A 13444-nucleotide genomic window follows, 5' to 3' on the forward strand; every position below is an offset into this window, starting at 1 on the left:
GCGGTGACTCACGCCTGTAATCCCAGCACTTTGGGAGGCCGAGGCGGGCGGATCACAAGGTGTTCCAGAGTTCAGGACCAGCCTGGCCAACATATTGAAACCCTGTCTCTACTAAAAAATACAAAAAATTAGCCGGGCCTGGTGATACATGCCTGTAATCCCAGCTACCCAGGAGGCTGAGGCAGGAGAATTGCTTGAACCTGGGAGGTGGAGGTTGCAGTGAGCTGAGATCGCTCCACTGTACTCCAGCCTGGGAGACAGTGCAATGAGACTCCATCTCAAAAAAAAAAAAAGGAAACGAAGTACTGATACCTGCTACAATATAGCAATATAGGTGGACCTTGAAAGCAGTATGCTAAGTGAAAGAACCCAGACTCAAAAGGCTACATACTGTATGATTCCCTTTATATGAAATATCTTGAACAGGAAAATCCATAGGCACAGAAAGTCAACTAGTGGTTGCCGGAGAATGGGGTGAGGGAGAAATTGAGAGTGACTGCTAATGGGTATGGGCTTTCTTTGGGGGGTGATGGAAATATTCCAGAACAAGATTGTAGCCATGGCTGTACAACATTGTGAATATTCTAAACACCACTGAATTGTATACTTTTAAATGGTGGATTTTATGTTACCTGAATTTTATCTCAATTTCTTAAAAATTTAGCTTGAAAAACAGTAGTAGGAAGCAGTACAGAATGTAATGTAACACATATGATTTGGAATCCGAGAAACCTGGTTTTAAATCTGGGCTCCACCCAGCTATGTTATAGCATCAGGCAAGCTCTTTAACTGCTTTGACTCAGTTTCTTCATCCATTAAAATGCCAGCTTCATGATGTGGCTGTGAAGATTAAATGCAATCATGTATGTAAGGAGCTTTGCATACTGCCTGATATGAGATAGGCATTCAAGAAATCATTAAATTGAAGAAATTTTCAATTTTCCTTCTCCTATAAATCCTTGTATGAAATCGAAATGAGTGTTGAGATGAACAAAAGACAGCTAGTTCAAGGTGAAAGGTTGGTAATTTGCTTACAAGATGAGTCTCTTCTTCTTTTGGCAGCTGACTAAATTGTTAAAAGCTCAGCCTAATTGTACCTTTGCCAGGACATTTTAATGACACCATTTGTCTCTTCATTTCTTAAGCACTTTGGGGAACCAGTAGAATACAAAGTAGAACGTCTATGCTTTTTACCTTACTCCTACATCATCTTTCTAAAATTTAAACGTACTATCACTAAACTTGTTTTGATTTAGTTGAGGGGAGAAAAAAAGCTTAAACTTTACTTTCAGGGTCTAATTGGCTAAAGCCATTTTTCCTTTTCTGTTTGCAATACTTTTTTTAAAAAATTATAAGTTAGTAATATCTTTCTCTCTGTCTACATATTTGGACTTGGATTTAAAGCTTTCTATTTTTTTCTCTTATATATGTCTGTAGTAATCAGGTTTTCTCATTACGAAGTGCTAATGAAACCTCTTCAGCTTCACACTGGAAGCTTCTCAATGATTGGCATTCTGGGTGTTTTTCTAGACATTTGTTGTTTCGAACAAGTTGGCCAGTGTTTGTTGACAGAATTTTAACTGCCTGAAAAATCTGTTTCAGCAACCAGATACTCAGTCATCTGTTGGGAAAATCCCAGTCGTATGGAGTAATCCTTCCTTCTATTCTATGTTTTATAGGTCAGGCCTAGGTGAAAGGGCTGGGAGTTACAAAGGCCTGCCTGTTTACTAAGGGAATATCAGCCTGTCTCCATTTCACTGTTTCCTTTCAGGATTTCAATGATGAATTCTCAGATCTGGATGGAGTGGTTCAACAAAGAAGGCAAGACATGGAAGGATACAGCAGTTCTGGTTCTCAAACTCCTGAATCTGAGAACTCTCGAGGTTTGGGAAATTGTTGTATTTTGACTAAAATTTAATTCCCCTCAAAACATCCTCACCCCACCCCCTTAAAAAAAAAAAGAAAAGAAAAGAAAGAAAAAAACCCACATTGTCTTCCTAGTTAAAAATCAGGAATGGAATCTGGAGAAAGGATGTCTTGAGAGTTGGAGGGAAAAGAATTGCCTATGTGGTAAAAATTCATTTCCTTTTATGCACATTTAACAGAGGTCTTTTAAATAGACCTAACATTGGGTGGTTGAGAGAAAAAAACATACAATTTTGTTTTTGCTTTTGAGGCTGGAGTGCAATGGCACGATCTCGGCTCCTACAACCTCCACCCCCCGGGTTCAAGCAATTCTCCTGTCTCAGCCTCCTGAGTAGCTGGGATTACAGGCATGCGCCACCAAGCCCGGCTAATTTTTGTTATTTTTAGTAGAGACGGGGTTTCATCATGTTGGTCAGGCTGGTCTCAAACTCCTGACCTCGTGATCCACCCACTTTGGCCTCCCAAAGTGCTGGGATTACAGGCGTGAGCCACCGCACCCGGCCTATTTTCTTCCCTCTTGTTTCAATAATATTTTTAATTGTTACAGCTGAATTATCCATGTGAGTTGGTTGGAAAATGAAAGACTATCCTTATATCACTTTATTACTTATTTGCTTAAGCATTCAAGTTCAGCCCCAGCCACCACAACTAACTTGTGAGACCATCCATTCACATTCTTGACCATTATGCATGCTAAGGGATTGATTTACTTGGAGATTAATCCTGTTTTTAAATACATTGGAGAGAAAACTTACCCAGCTCCATTTTGGCTTAGTAGATTTCCATGTGACAGAATCCCAAACAGTTCTGAATGTCTCCAAGGGAGAAGCAAAGCCAACTCGGGCAGATGCCCATGTGAACAGAGTACCTGAAGGAAAAGCCAAGAGTCTCCCTGCACAGAGTAAGGAATGGATGTCTTAGGGGGGTGGGTTTAGAAGGATTGGAGATGTCTGTTTGTAACTTTTTTTTTTTTTTAGACAGCATCTTGCTCTATCACCCAGGCTGCTGTAGTGCAATAACATGATCTTGGCTCACTGCAACCTCTGCCTCTTGGATTCAAGCAATTCTCGTACCTCAGCCTCCTGAGTAGCTGGGATTACAGACGCATGCCACAATGCCTAGCTAATTTTTGTATTTTTAGTAGAGACAGGGTTTCACCATTTTGGTCAGGCTAGTCTCGAACTCCTGACCTCCAGTGATCCACCCGCCTCAGCCTCCCAAAATGCTGAGATTATAGGCTTGAGCCACCATGCCCGGCCTATTTGTAACTTTTAAAGGGTCCCTGTGTTTCACCTTATGACTGCTTTTCATATTCCCTTTCCTCCCTTTGTATTATAGGTCTTTGCATATTAATTCACTTATTCATTTAGCAAACAGTACCCAGTTCTGTGCTTACAGTGGGGGATACAAAAGTGAATAGCCTTCATGGAGGTCACTTCATGATTCTGAATACATGAGATTATCTTTCAAAAATTTCTGTTACTGTAACCCCAGCACTTTGGGAGGCTGAGGTGGGAGGATTGCTTGAGTCCAAGGAGTTCAAGACCAGCCTGGGCAACATAGTGAGACCCTATCTCTACAAAAAAGTTAAAAATCAGCTGGGTGTGGTACCTGTTTGTAGTTCCAGCTACTTGGGAGGCTGAGGCAGGAGGATTGCTTGAGCCCAGGAGGTCAAGGCTGCAATGAGCTGTGATCACGCCACTGTCACCTGGGCAACAGAGTGAGACTATCTCAAAAAAAAAAAATTTTCCAGTAAAACTCAAATTTCTTATTTACTAATTGTTCTAATAACTAGCTATACTGGTAAGGGAGCAAGGATATTGTTATATTGTCCATCATTGATTCCAGTACAATGCTTGACACAAAGAAGGCTGTGGATAGGTATGTAATCAATGGAATGTGTTGGAAGGAATTGTAACCACTGGTTAAAATGACAACTGGGAGGCTTGATATTTTCTCTGATTTCTTTTACCTGGGAATAATTACCTCTCTCCAGTACCCCATAGGGATATTGCTGGATAAAAGAAGTGTGTTATGGTTTTAAACAGTTGTTTTTTGTTTTCCTCCCAACAGGTCTGTCAGAAACTGTTGGAATCTTACATAAAGTCAAGTCTCAGAAATGTCCGATGCTTCACCATATTCTTATATTCTATGCAATTGTGTAAGTACATGAATTTACTGTGAGTGACTAAGAAAATGATTCCATTCGCTAAAGGAATAATCTCTTCACACTGCCGAGACCTACTGTAAATCTCAATTGTCTGAAATGTGACCTACATCTTTACTTTGACAATTTCTGTCTCCTACTTCAGCTTTTTTCCCTTAGGCTTAGGTCACATTTTCATGGTTGTGCCAAACTCTGCAGAGGACTAAGTTCTGAGTGGGTTCCCAACCATTAGTTGGGAAATTGCTCTGTGAATTATGAAGCATCTTTACCCTTGTTATTTTTTTTACTTTTTTTTTTAATTGACATATAATCATTGTAGGTATTTATGGACTACATAGTGATGTTTTGATACATATAATGTATACTGATCAGATCCGGGTAATTAGCATTATCCATCACCCTTATCATCTCGTTGTGTTGAGAACATTCAATATCCTTCTTTTAGCTATTTGAAACTCTATCATTGTTAACTTTAGTCATTCTACAGTGGTATTCAACACCAGAACCTATTCCTTCTATCTAGCTATAATTTTGTTTTGCCATCTGTCCCATGTCCCCTGAACAGGGGCCAACACAACTTGAAAATGTTGTCCTCATCCCCTTTACCAAAAATGTAGGCATAGACTTTTTTAACTTCTAGCGTGTAACCAATTGTTCTTCTGAAAATAGCCTGACCCAGTTCTAGGCTGTTCCTCCCAACCAAGGAAAATATGCCCAGTCAGGTTTCCAGATAAAGGAGGGAGTCACCTTAGGGAGTCACCAGAGAACATGGCTAAGGTCTGCCCAGGCTCTTCTGGCAGAGGATGGTAGTACCGCAGGGAGGAGGAACACTGGCTTGGTACTCCAACTTGGGTCTGGCTCTGACCAGTGCTATTAGAAGGGCCATTATTTGCAAATTAAGGGACTTGGGCTAGAGGATTTTAAGTCTCTTCTAGCTGTAAGTTTTATAACAAGCATCAGCCTGTTTAAAAAGGATGTTTTTAAAATCTCTTTACCAAGTTATTTTGGAAAATACCTTGCCTCAAGTGTACCACATTGGCACTGAGTTGTTTTATGAACATCAGATCCTGGCCATTAACCTAATGAAAGTTTCTCTTTCATCCGTTTCCAGTGTCTGTGCACTAATCATCTCGACCTTCTACATGAGATACAGAATTAATACTCTGGAGGAGCAGCTGGGGTTACTAACCTCCATTGTGGACACCCATAATACTGAGTAAGACGATTGCCTCTAGCTGTCATCTGCTTGCCATTCTGCTTAATGTAATAATTGACCTGAACTTAGCATCCTTCTTAGTAAACATTAATTGGAGATACATTCTGTATGTGACATTTTGTTAAGTGTATATGTGGAAAGTAAAAAGGTAGGAGGGTCTAGAAATGAATGACCTAAACCTGTACTATTTTGGAGTTGTGGTAATGTTGCTAGTAATAAGCAAGAAACAAGCCTAATTTTACATTATCTTGCTCGAATATGCTAAGATGCAGTTGTGACCTTGCCCCATTTATTAAACTACACAAGTTTACCTTAGTAAAATGGCAATAAATCAAGACACTCAGAGAAAGAAGCAATTCAAGAAACTCAGCACATTTTATCATGTATAACTTTTTATATTAACTCACTTATTTGCAAAACTCTTGACCACTGTCAAGATCAATGTGACTAGTAATTAATTGAATGTGTCTGTGAAGATTTTCCATCAGTCTTTTTTTTAACATGCCTGGCCTAATTAAACTTTTTCAGACATAGAGCTCTTTTCTTTAAACCTATTTACAAGAAGCTTTTGACACATTGCCTAAAAAGTGAAATAATTTATGCCATGTTAGAAAGTGCACATTTAGCCCAAGTTTTTGAAGTGGAGATATTTCCTGACAGAGTATTCACCACATGCTGAAGGCTCTATTAGAATGGATACATACACATACAAATACAGATGATTTTTCCTCATTATATTTTCACCATAACCTTAGAATAGAACTGTTCCCATTTTACAGACGAAGAAACTGAGACTCAGAGTAATAATTAGTTTAATGTCTTACAGTTTGCAGATTCAGCTGCAAGTCTATATAACTACAAAGACCATGGGCTCCTCAGTCTACCAGTGGCTCTCAAATTTTAATTTGCATCAGAATTATCTAGAATTGTTTAAACAGATTTCAGGGCTCATCTCCAGAGTGCCTGATACAGTAGGTCTGGGATGAGGCCTGAGAATTTGCATTTCCAGCAAGTTCCCAGGTGGTGCTGATGGCAATGGTCTGAGCTCTATACTTTGAGAAATACTGTGTTATACCATTCTAGGACCTTTCTTTACTCCATAGGAATTACCTTTAGGTGGCTTACACGTATGCAGGTATACAGGTTATTTTTGACCCATAAATATACACTTGAACTAATAAAATACAAAAGCCTAATAAACAGTTTAGTATGGATTCATACTCTGCCCTTACTTTCTCCCATCTTGTTCAAAAAGTTAATATTGGCATAGAGATAAGAAGTGACTCCAGGCCAGGCACAGTGGCTCATGCCTGATTATAAAACAAGGGCAATTATAGTTGTATGATAAATCTCAAAGAAGAAACTACAAAAGTCTCATATTTCAAGGGACGTTTGATTAACCAGATAAAGACATTCCTAAGCTTTTAAAGTTCTAGTATAAATAGCTGAAAAGTACAATAATTCTTGTAAGTTTATGCTCTGGTGGAGACAGAAAGGATATTAGGGGTTAACAAAAGGGTTCTAAGAAACCACGTGCTTGAAAATAATTGTCTGATTTTTGTTTAGAAGCCGAAACACACCATATCCACTTAAACAAAAATAGCTTAAGAGATTTCCAGCTGAGCTTTTAAGAATTAGTTCCCTAAACATCTAGCCTGGAGTTGCGGATTACTGCAGGGCTTTGTCTAATATTAACAAATGAAATGTTCATTCTCTTCTATTATAAACCAATTTTCTGTTCAAATAAATTTTAAATGTGTTCATTCCACTTCTTTCCTTGTCATCCCTGCCCATAATAATTTTCTCTTTTTTCTTACAGACAGGCAGCACCATCTGGCCTGGGGTCACAAGTACAATTCAGTGTGGAGGTTCTCTGTCAAGAGCTTACAGCCAACATAGTGAAATTAGAAAAGGTGACCTATTTCTTTCCTGTGTATGGGGGCAGTCACAGTAGTGCCTATTGGTTGCCCTAGGTCAGGTCAGGGATCACACACTCAGACACTGTTAGTGTGCCACAATAAACCTACATGATCAACCCTGGCTAGGGGCTTTTTATAGTAAATGTGGAAGAATATTTTTTATTTCCACAAAGAAATAGGTTTTAATCTCATTTTCCTTGAAATACATAGTCTTGTAGGTCTTTTGTTTTTCCTCCATGATTAGACATATTACTTAATAGCACAGGGCCCAATGGTAAGTGACCACTGACATCGGAGCTCAATGTAGGGACATAGTAGGGAGTGAACTGGAGACCAACCACTGGCTTGGCCAGAAAGTACAGCCCCAACTCCACCAAGGCTGACTGTTCCCATAGGTAAAATATTGCATGTAAGTCCTATTAGAACCATGGAAGATAGACGTCATTGTTCCCTATCCGATAGGGGAAGAATCAAGAGTTTCAAATTAGCTTGCTGAAAGTGACACACCTAGAAAGGCAGCAGACGTGAGTCTGCTGAGAGAGCATTAGAAGAAAAATACATAAATAAAGTCAGCAGATCTGGAACCTGAACCAGGCCTGTCTGACTGCAAAGTTGTGCTTAGAAGCTCTCTGCTTTACTGTTCCTCAGAATTCAGCTTTAGGCTTTGTTGATAAGGCCACAGATGTACCTTTACCTCAAAGTATCTACAGTCCAAACAACGCTAGGGCAAATCTGTCCTTAGCCTGTGGCATTCTTAGAAGGCAGCAGGAGGGTGAGCTGGAGAAGAAGATAGGCATGCCAGAAATATCCCAGAAATAAACCTGATTTACATGTCTTATTTTCTTCTCCTTTATCTGATAACTACTTTGTTTTTACCCTAATCCTTCAGGAAAGGCTTAGAGAGAAGAATTCGGTGTTCAATTACAACTGCTGTCACAAATGCCCAGTATCTGGTAGCTTTACATCATAGTACAGTTATGCTTACTTGGGAAGACATATTTCTTCATATTAAATACAAATTAGTAAAATTTCATATTAAATACAAATGAATAAAATTATCTTTGTTTTCCTACACTCAGTGTTAGTTAGTATTTAACAGCTAAAGTATTAAGAGCAAAGGAGTTTCCAAACTTATGTTCTAAACCAACTCAGGTTAGAGAATTCATATTAAATCATTCTATTTATGGGCAAATGTAGAAAGTTCTTTACATCGAGAATCAACCTAGAGAAGGTATGGGTTAGCTTTTTTCCTTTCTAAAACATTAGTTTCTGAGAATTGAAGATAAACGATTTTTTTTAATGAAATGCTTACAAATGTTTGGCTTTCATGCAACCCAGAGAATGGAGTGGTATTAATTTTCAATTTTGTTCACTCTTACATACCAGTGATATTCTTTGGATTAGAAACACATGGGATCCTGCCGCCTTCTTTTGTGTTTCTTCCCACTCTCCCGCTGGGCCTGGCCGGGACACTACATTCTGTAACCAGGGAAGTGAAAACAGAAGGGCTTGTTCACAGCAGGCAAACAGCCTCGGGTCTTGTGCAGGGTTCAGACAGCCTAGCAGGGAAGCCGGGGAGGTTTACAGGAGCACCAGTGGAGACCACCTTTGTCTCAAAGCAGAAACTGATGCAGTAAAAAGTGGATTTGGGGTCAAAATGCACGTGTTGATGCTCTAAAAAGTTAGAAGTTGCACACATTGCTCAAAAGAATCTAAGTATTAAAAAAGAGGTACCAGGCCACACCCGTGCTCTTTTTGATTCATCTGCACCTTTCCTCAGAGGCAGCTGGGCACTAGCACAGCACAGCCTGCCGGTGAAATAGCAGCTCCATGCTGTTGAAGGTCTTATACTCCATACCAGCAATTCCTTCTTCTCGCCTTCGGGGGCCGGTGATGTCTAAGCCTCATGATCTTTCTCTGCTTATAACTTCCCTATTTCTGTTCATGGCATCGCTGCTCTTTCAGTCATCCTCACTGGAAATCTAAGAATAATTTTTAATTCCTTGTTTCCACCTACCGCTGGTTGACTAGTTGGCAAATCCAGTGAAGTCTGTCTTCAAATGTCTCCTCAAAGTTTCTTCCCACAGGTACCATCCTAGTCCATTCAGCCTTCCCGCTACCAGTCAGATAGTGTGAAGCTGGATCTCATTGTGGTTTTTGCTTGTATTTTCCTAATTATTACTGAGGCTGAACATCTCATATATTTACTGGCCATTTGGGTTTTCCTCTGTAAATTGCTTAATTCTCTCCTTTGTTTTAATTTTGGGTTTTGTGTGTGTGTCATCGTAGGTGTGTTTTGTGGATTTGGGATGTCAGTTCTTTGTTTTATTCCTTTTTCTACCTCCCACTCCTGTTTTTCCATTTATCTTTGGTCCTGAGGGATACATGAGGAAGAAACAAAGCAAGAAAGTTGGGGAAGAAAGCAATGTCTCTTGCGGGAACTGAAGTAAACACTTATTTTCTTAGTTCTGGAAGTGGAATTAATGGTGGAACAGTATAGTAGAAAGAGCATAAATGTTGGAGTCAGGCTTTTGTTCTTATCCCTGCTCCACCGCTTACTACCCACATAACTCATCCTGCTACTTCAGCTCCCTGGCCCTTGGTTTCATGTGTAAAGCCTGTCTTTGTGTGATGTTGTATGGCTCAGGAGCAGGCATGCCTTTGCTGGCACTTACATATCAGATCCCCTTCCTCCTCACTCACCTGAGAACACCCATAGGACATCACAGACTGTTCCTCTAAAAAACAATATGTTCTTTCTTTTCATCTGCAAGGTTTCTACTCCCATCACAGTGCTGGTTGTTGAGAATGCCTTGCTCTGAATTCTTTTTTTTTTCCTTCTTTGTTTTTTTTCCCAAGACAGAGTCTTGTCTTGCTCTGTCACCCAGGCTGGAGTGCAGTGCCGCAATCTTGGCTCACTGCAACCCCCACCTTCCGGGTTCAAGCAATTCTCCTGCCTCAGCCTCCCAAGTAGCTGGGATTACAGGCATCTGCCACCACACCCAGCTAATTTGCATATTTTTTAGTAGAGACAGAGTTTCACCATGTTAGCCAGGCTGGTCTGGAACTCCTGACGTCGTGATCTGCCCACCTCATCCTCCCAAAGTGCTGGGATTACAGGCATAAGCCACAGCACCCGGCCGCTATGAATTCTTACAAGTTCCTTTATTCAACAGTCATTTACTGAGAACAGTTTTGATGTCCAACATCGGACCCGTCTTAAGATCCAAACATCTGACGTGGTTGGTCTCTGTCCCTGTGAAATCCACAACCTTCTTGGAAATGTTAAATAATAATATCTAATTGGAGTAACAGGAGTGTTAAACATTATTACGTGGCATTTTTCTGATTAAAACCATCAAATGGGTTGTGTAAAGACCAATTTCCCATTGTCTTCTAATGCATTTGGGTCACGCTGGTGTTGCCAGTTCCTTGTTCTTTTTCTTCCATCTCATTTATCTCAGTCTCTACTGACATTTTCATCTTTCTGCCATTCTCTTTTTTTTTTTTTTTAAGCCCTATATTCCCTCATTTTAAAGTGGATTGTCAGCTGGACATGGTGGCTCACACCTGTAATCTCAACACTTTGGGAGGCTGAGACAGGAGGATTACTTGAGCCCAGGAGTTCTAGATCAGCCTGAGAAACATGATGAAACTCCGTGTATACAAAAAGTGCAAAAATTAGCCAGGCATGATGGTGCACGCCTGAAGTCCCAGCTACTTGGGAGGCTGAGGTGGGAGGATCACTTGAGCCCAGGAAGTCAGGGCTGCAGTGAACCATGATCACGTCACTGCATTCCAGCCTGGGTGACAGAGCGAGACCCTGTCCCAAAGAAAAAGTGGATTGTCAGAGTTCTAGTTTATGAAAAAGCATCTATTTGCCTCACCTAAATTTAACCCTTTTGTAGCTTTTTATTCAAAGTGGAATAATCTAGAATGCTATATAGACTATAACAAATATGCCCTTAATATACTCCATTCTATTTAATAATAGGAACTTCTTTTCTTTTATTTCAAGATACAAAATAACTTACAGAAGTTGCTTGAGAATGGTGACTGATCAACCAGATTGCTTGGGCCATCGGAATACCTCATGTTTCCCTTTGAAGAAGGTGCTTCCTGAGGCGTTTTGTTTGAGTGCACCCTGCTGGTCAGAGGCGCAAGCAGATGAGAATCCAGACATTGCATGTGGAGGTCTCCAGCTCAGGAAAGTGGGGAGGGAAATAATTTTGGTTCTTGTGCAATAAAAGTTGACCTTGACTCTCTGAGGAAGATTTTGCTGCTTTTGCCTGAAGAAAACAGACCCATCTCTGGAGGTCTCAGGAAGGGCCCAGCGAACACACTCTCTTGGATAATTACCACGATGGCGTCAGCAAACACTCCACCCTGTGCCTTTTTAGTCCTTCCTGCCCTCCTGCCTCTCCCTTACACCCCTCTTAACGACTTTCAAACTAAAGGATACATCATATACTGACAAACTCAATGTGGTCCTTTCAAGAATTAGCCATGAGTCTCAAAAAGGCAATAAATGGCTCTAAGTGGACAGGTTTGCTTCAAACAAGTAATATCTACATTTTGTCTTTTTTTTTTTTAGTTCTCCTGTTATGTTCTGGTTTAAATCACCTGTGTGTCTTAATTTCTCAGTTCCTTTTTGGCAAGAATATCAAGCAAGGTGGATTTAACATTATGTTTATGTTTTGTTTTGTTGCTGTAACTAATAGTTAATTGGACTGATTCTTACCCAGCCTGGTCAAGAATCTGTGAGGCATGTGACTGAAGTACTAAATTAAACTTATTTTGAAACCAAACCTAATTTTTAAGCCAAAAGGTGTAATAGTGATTTAATACAGGATGAAAAACACTGAATTTTTAAGACTGTAGGTGGACTATGTTGGTAGTTTTCAAGCAGGATGTCTGTATTCAGCATTCAATAATGCTAAAATCCATTTCAGCATGAAATTTGTATGTTTTTATCCTTTGCTGACTAAAATAAAATAACTGGTGGTTTGCTAACTATTTACCATATGGGTTGGCTGGTTTTTATTAATAATTGTTTAGGGTATCATAAGATCTGTAAGTACAAAGGATATTCTGTTTCTATCTGCAATGCATTTGATAATCATTTCTATGAAATGTATTTTATTTAATCAGATAAGCTAATAAGTGAATTGGTTACATCGTTTGTATCTGTTGGCCTAGTGGACAGCTGTGCCTGGTGCACCTCTGGCTTTTAATAAAAACCCTGCTAACACTGTGTTTTGTCAGTTCATAAATTCCTTTAACCAAGACTTAACTATGCTTTTTAACTCTTTTTCCACCTGCCATCTACTACTACCAACTCACTTATACTTCCTTCCTCCCAAGTAATCATTTCAAAACTAAAAAAGGATTTAAGTTCTTGGGTTACAATGGTTTAAAGGAAAGAAAATGAACTTTGAAGTCAAAAAAAAGAAAAAAAAAAGACAACGCTTCATTCCTCAGTCCACATTTATGAGTTATGTGACCTTTAGCAAAATATTTGGCCATATCCCCCCATTTTATTGATGAGGTTGAAAGTGCCAGTAAAAAGTATCAGTGTGAGGATTAAATGTGATAATGTCAGCCAGGTGCAGTGGCTCATGCCTATAATCCCAGCATTCTGGGAGGCCAAGGCAGGAGGACTGCTTGAGCTCAGGAGGTTGTGATCAGCCTGGACAATGCAGCAAGATCCCATTTCTACTAAAAATAAAAATAAATTAGCCAGGTGTGGTGATGCATGCCTATAGTCCCAGCTACTCAGGAGAATTGCTGAAGTCTGGGAGACTGAGGCTGCAGTGAGCCACGATCACACCATTGCACTCTAGCCTGAGTGACAGAGCAAGACCTTGTCTCAGTCAATCAATCAGTCAATGTGATGATGTCTCTAAAGCACATAGCCATGTCAGGCAAGTAGTATGCTTTCATAACAGCTACAATAGTCATTATTTTAAAAAATATTTTTGCACACTTGTAGTCCCAGCTACTTGGGAGGCCGAGGCAGGAGAATCACTTGAACCCAGGAGGTGGAGGTTGCAGTGAGCCTAGATCGTGCCACTGCCACTCCAGCCTGGGCGACAGAGCGAGACTCTGCCTCAAAAAAAAAAAAAAAATTTATGTCTGACATTACAGTTTTATTAAAGTTCAGTGTCAGCACTTTCTATTCAAAACCCATTAGTGATTCAAGAGTGGGTCAGCCAC

At 40.0% G+C, this 13444-nt stretch overlaps 1 protein-coding gene across 10 annotated transcripts in view; it reads left to right on the forward strand.

Moving 5' to 3' along the window:
• GRAMD2B (GRAM domain containing 2B) overlaps window positions 1-12482 on the forward strand; it is a 70970-nt gene extending 58488 nt beyond the window's left edge. For 5 of the 10 annotated variants that reach the window (XM_055387606.2, XM_055387604.2, XM_063706738.1 and 2 more), the window contains 6 exons: window positions 1772-1883; window positions 2702-2827; window positions 4000-4087; window positions 5205-5309; window positions 7129-7222; window positions 11247-12482. In XM_055387606.2, the coding sequence (XP_055243581.2) occupies window positions 1772-1883; window positions 2702-2827; window positions 4000-4087; window positions 5205-5309; window positions 7129-7222; window positions 11247-11288 (567 nt within the window). In that variant the 3' untranslated portion in view covers window positions 11289-12482. The remainder of the gene's footprint in view (window positions 1-1771; window positions 1884-2701; window positions 2828-3999; window positions 4088-5204; window positions 5310-7128; window positions 7223-11246) is intronic. The other 5 variants (XM_004042421.5, XM_004042425.5, XM_063706737.1 and 2 more) reach the window with 2 other exon arrangements.
• Window positions 12483-13444: the final 962 nt, after the last annotated feature.

Source organism: Gorilla gorilla, chromosome 4 (assembly GCF_029281585.2).
Source record: "Gorilla gorilla gorilla isolate KB3781 chromosome 4, NHGRI_mGorGor1-v2.1_pri, whole genome shotgun sequence".
Lineage (NCBI taxonomy): Eukaryota > Metazoa > Chordata > Mammalia > Primates > Hominidae > Gorilla > Gorilla gorilla.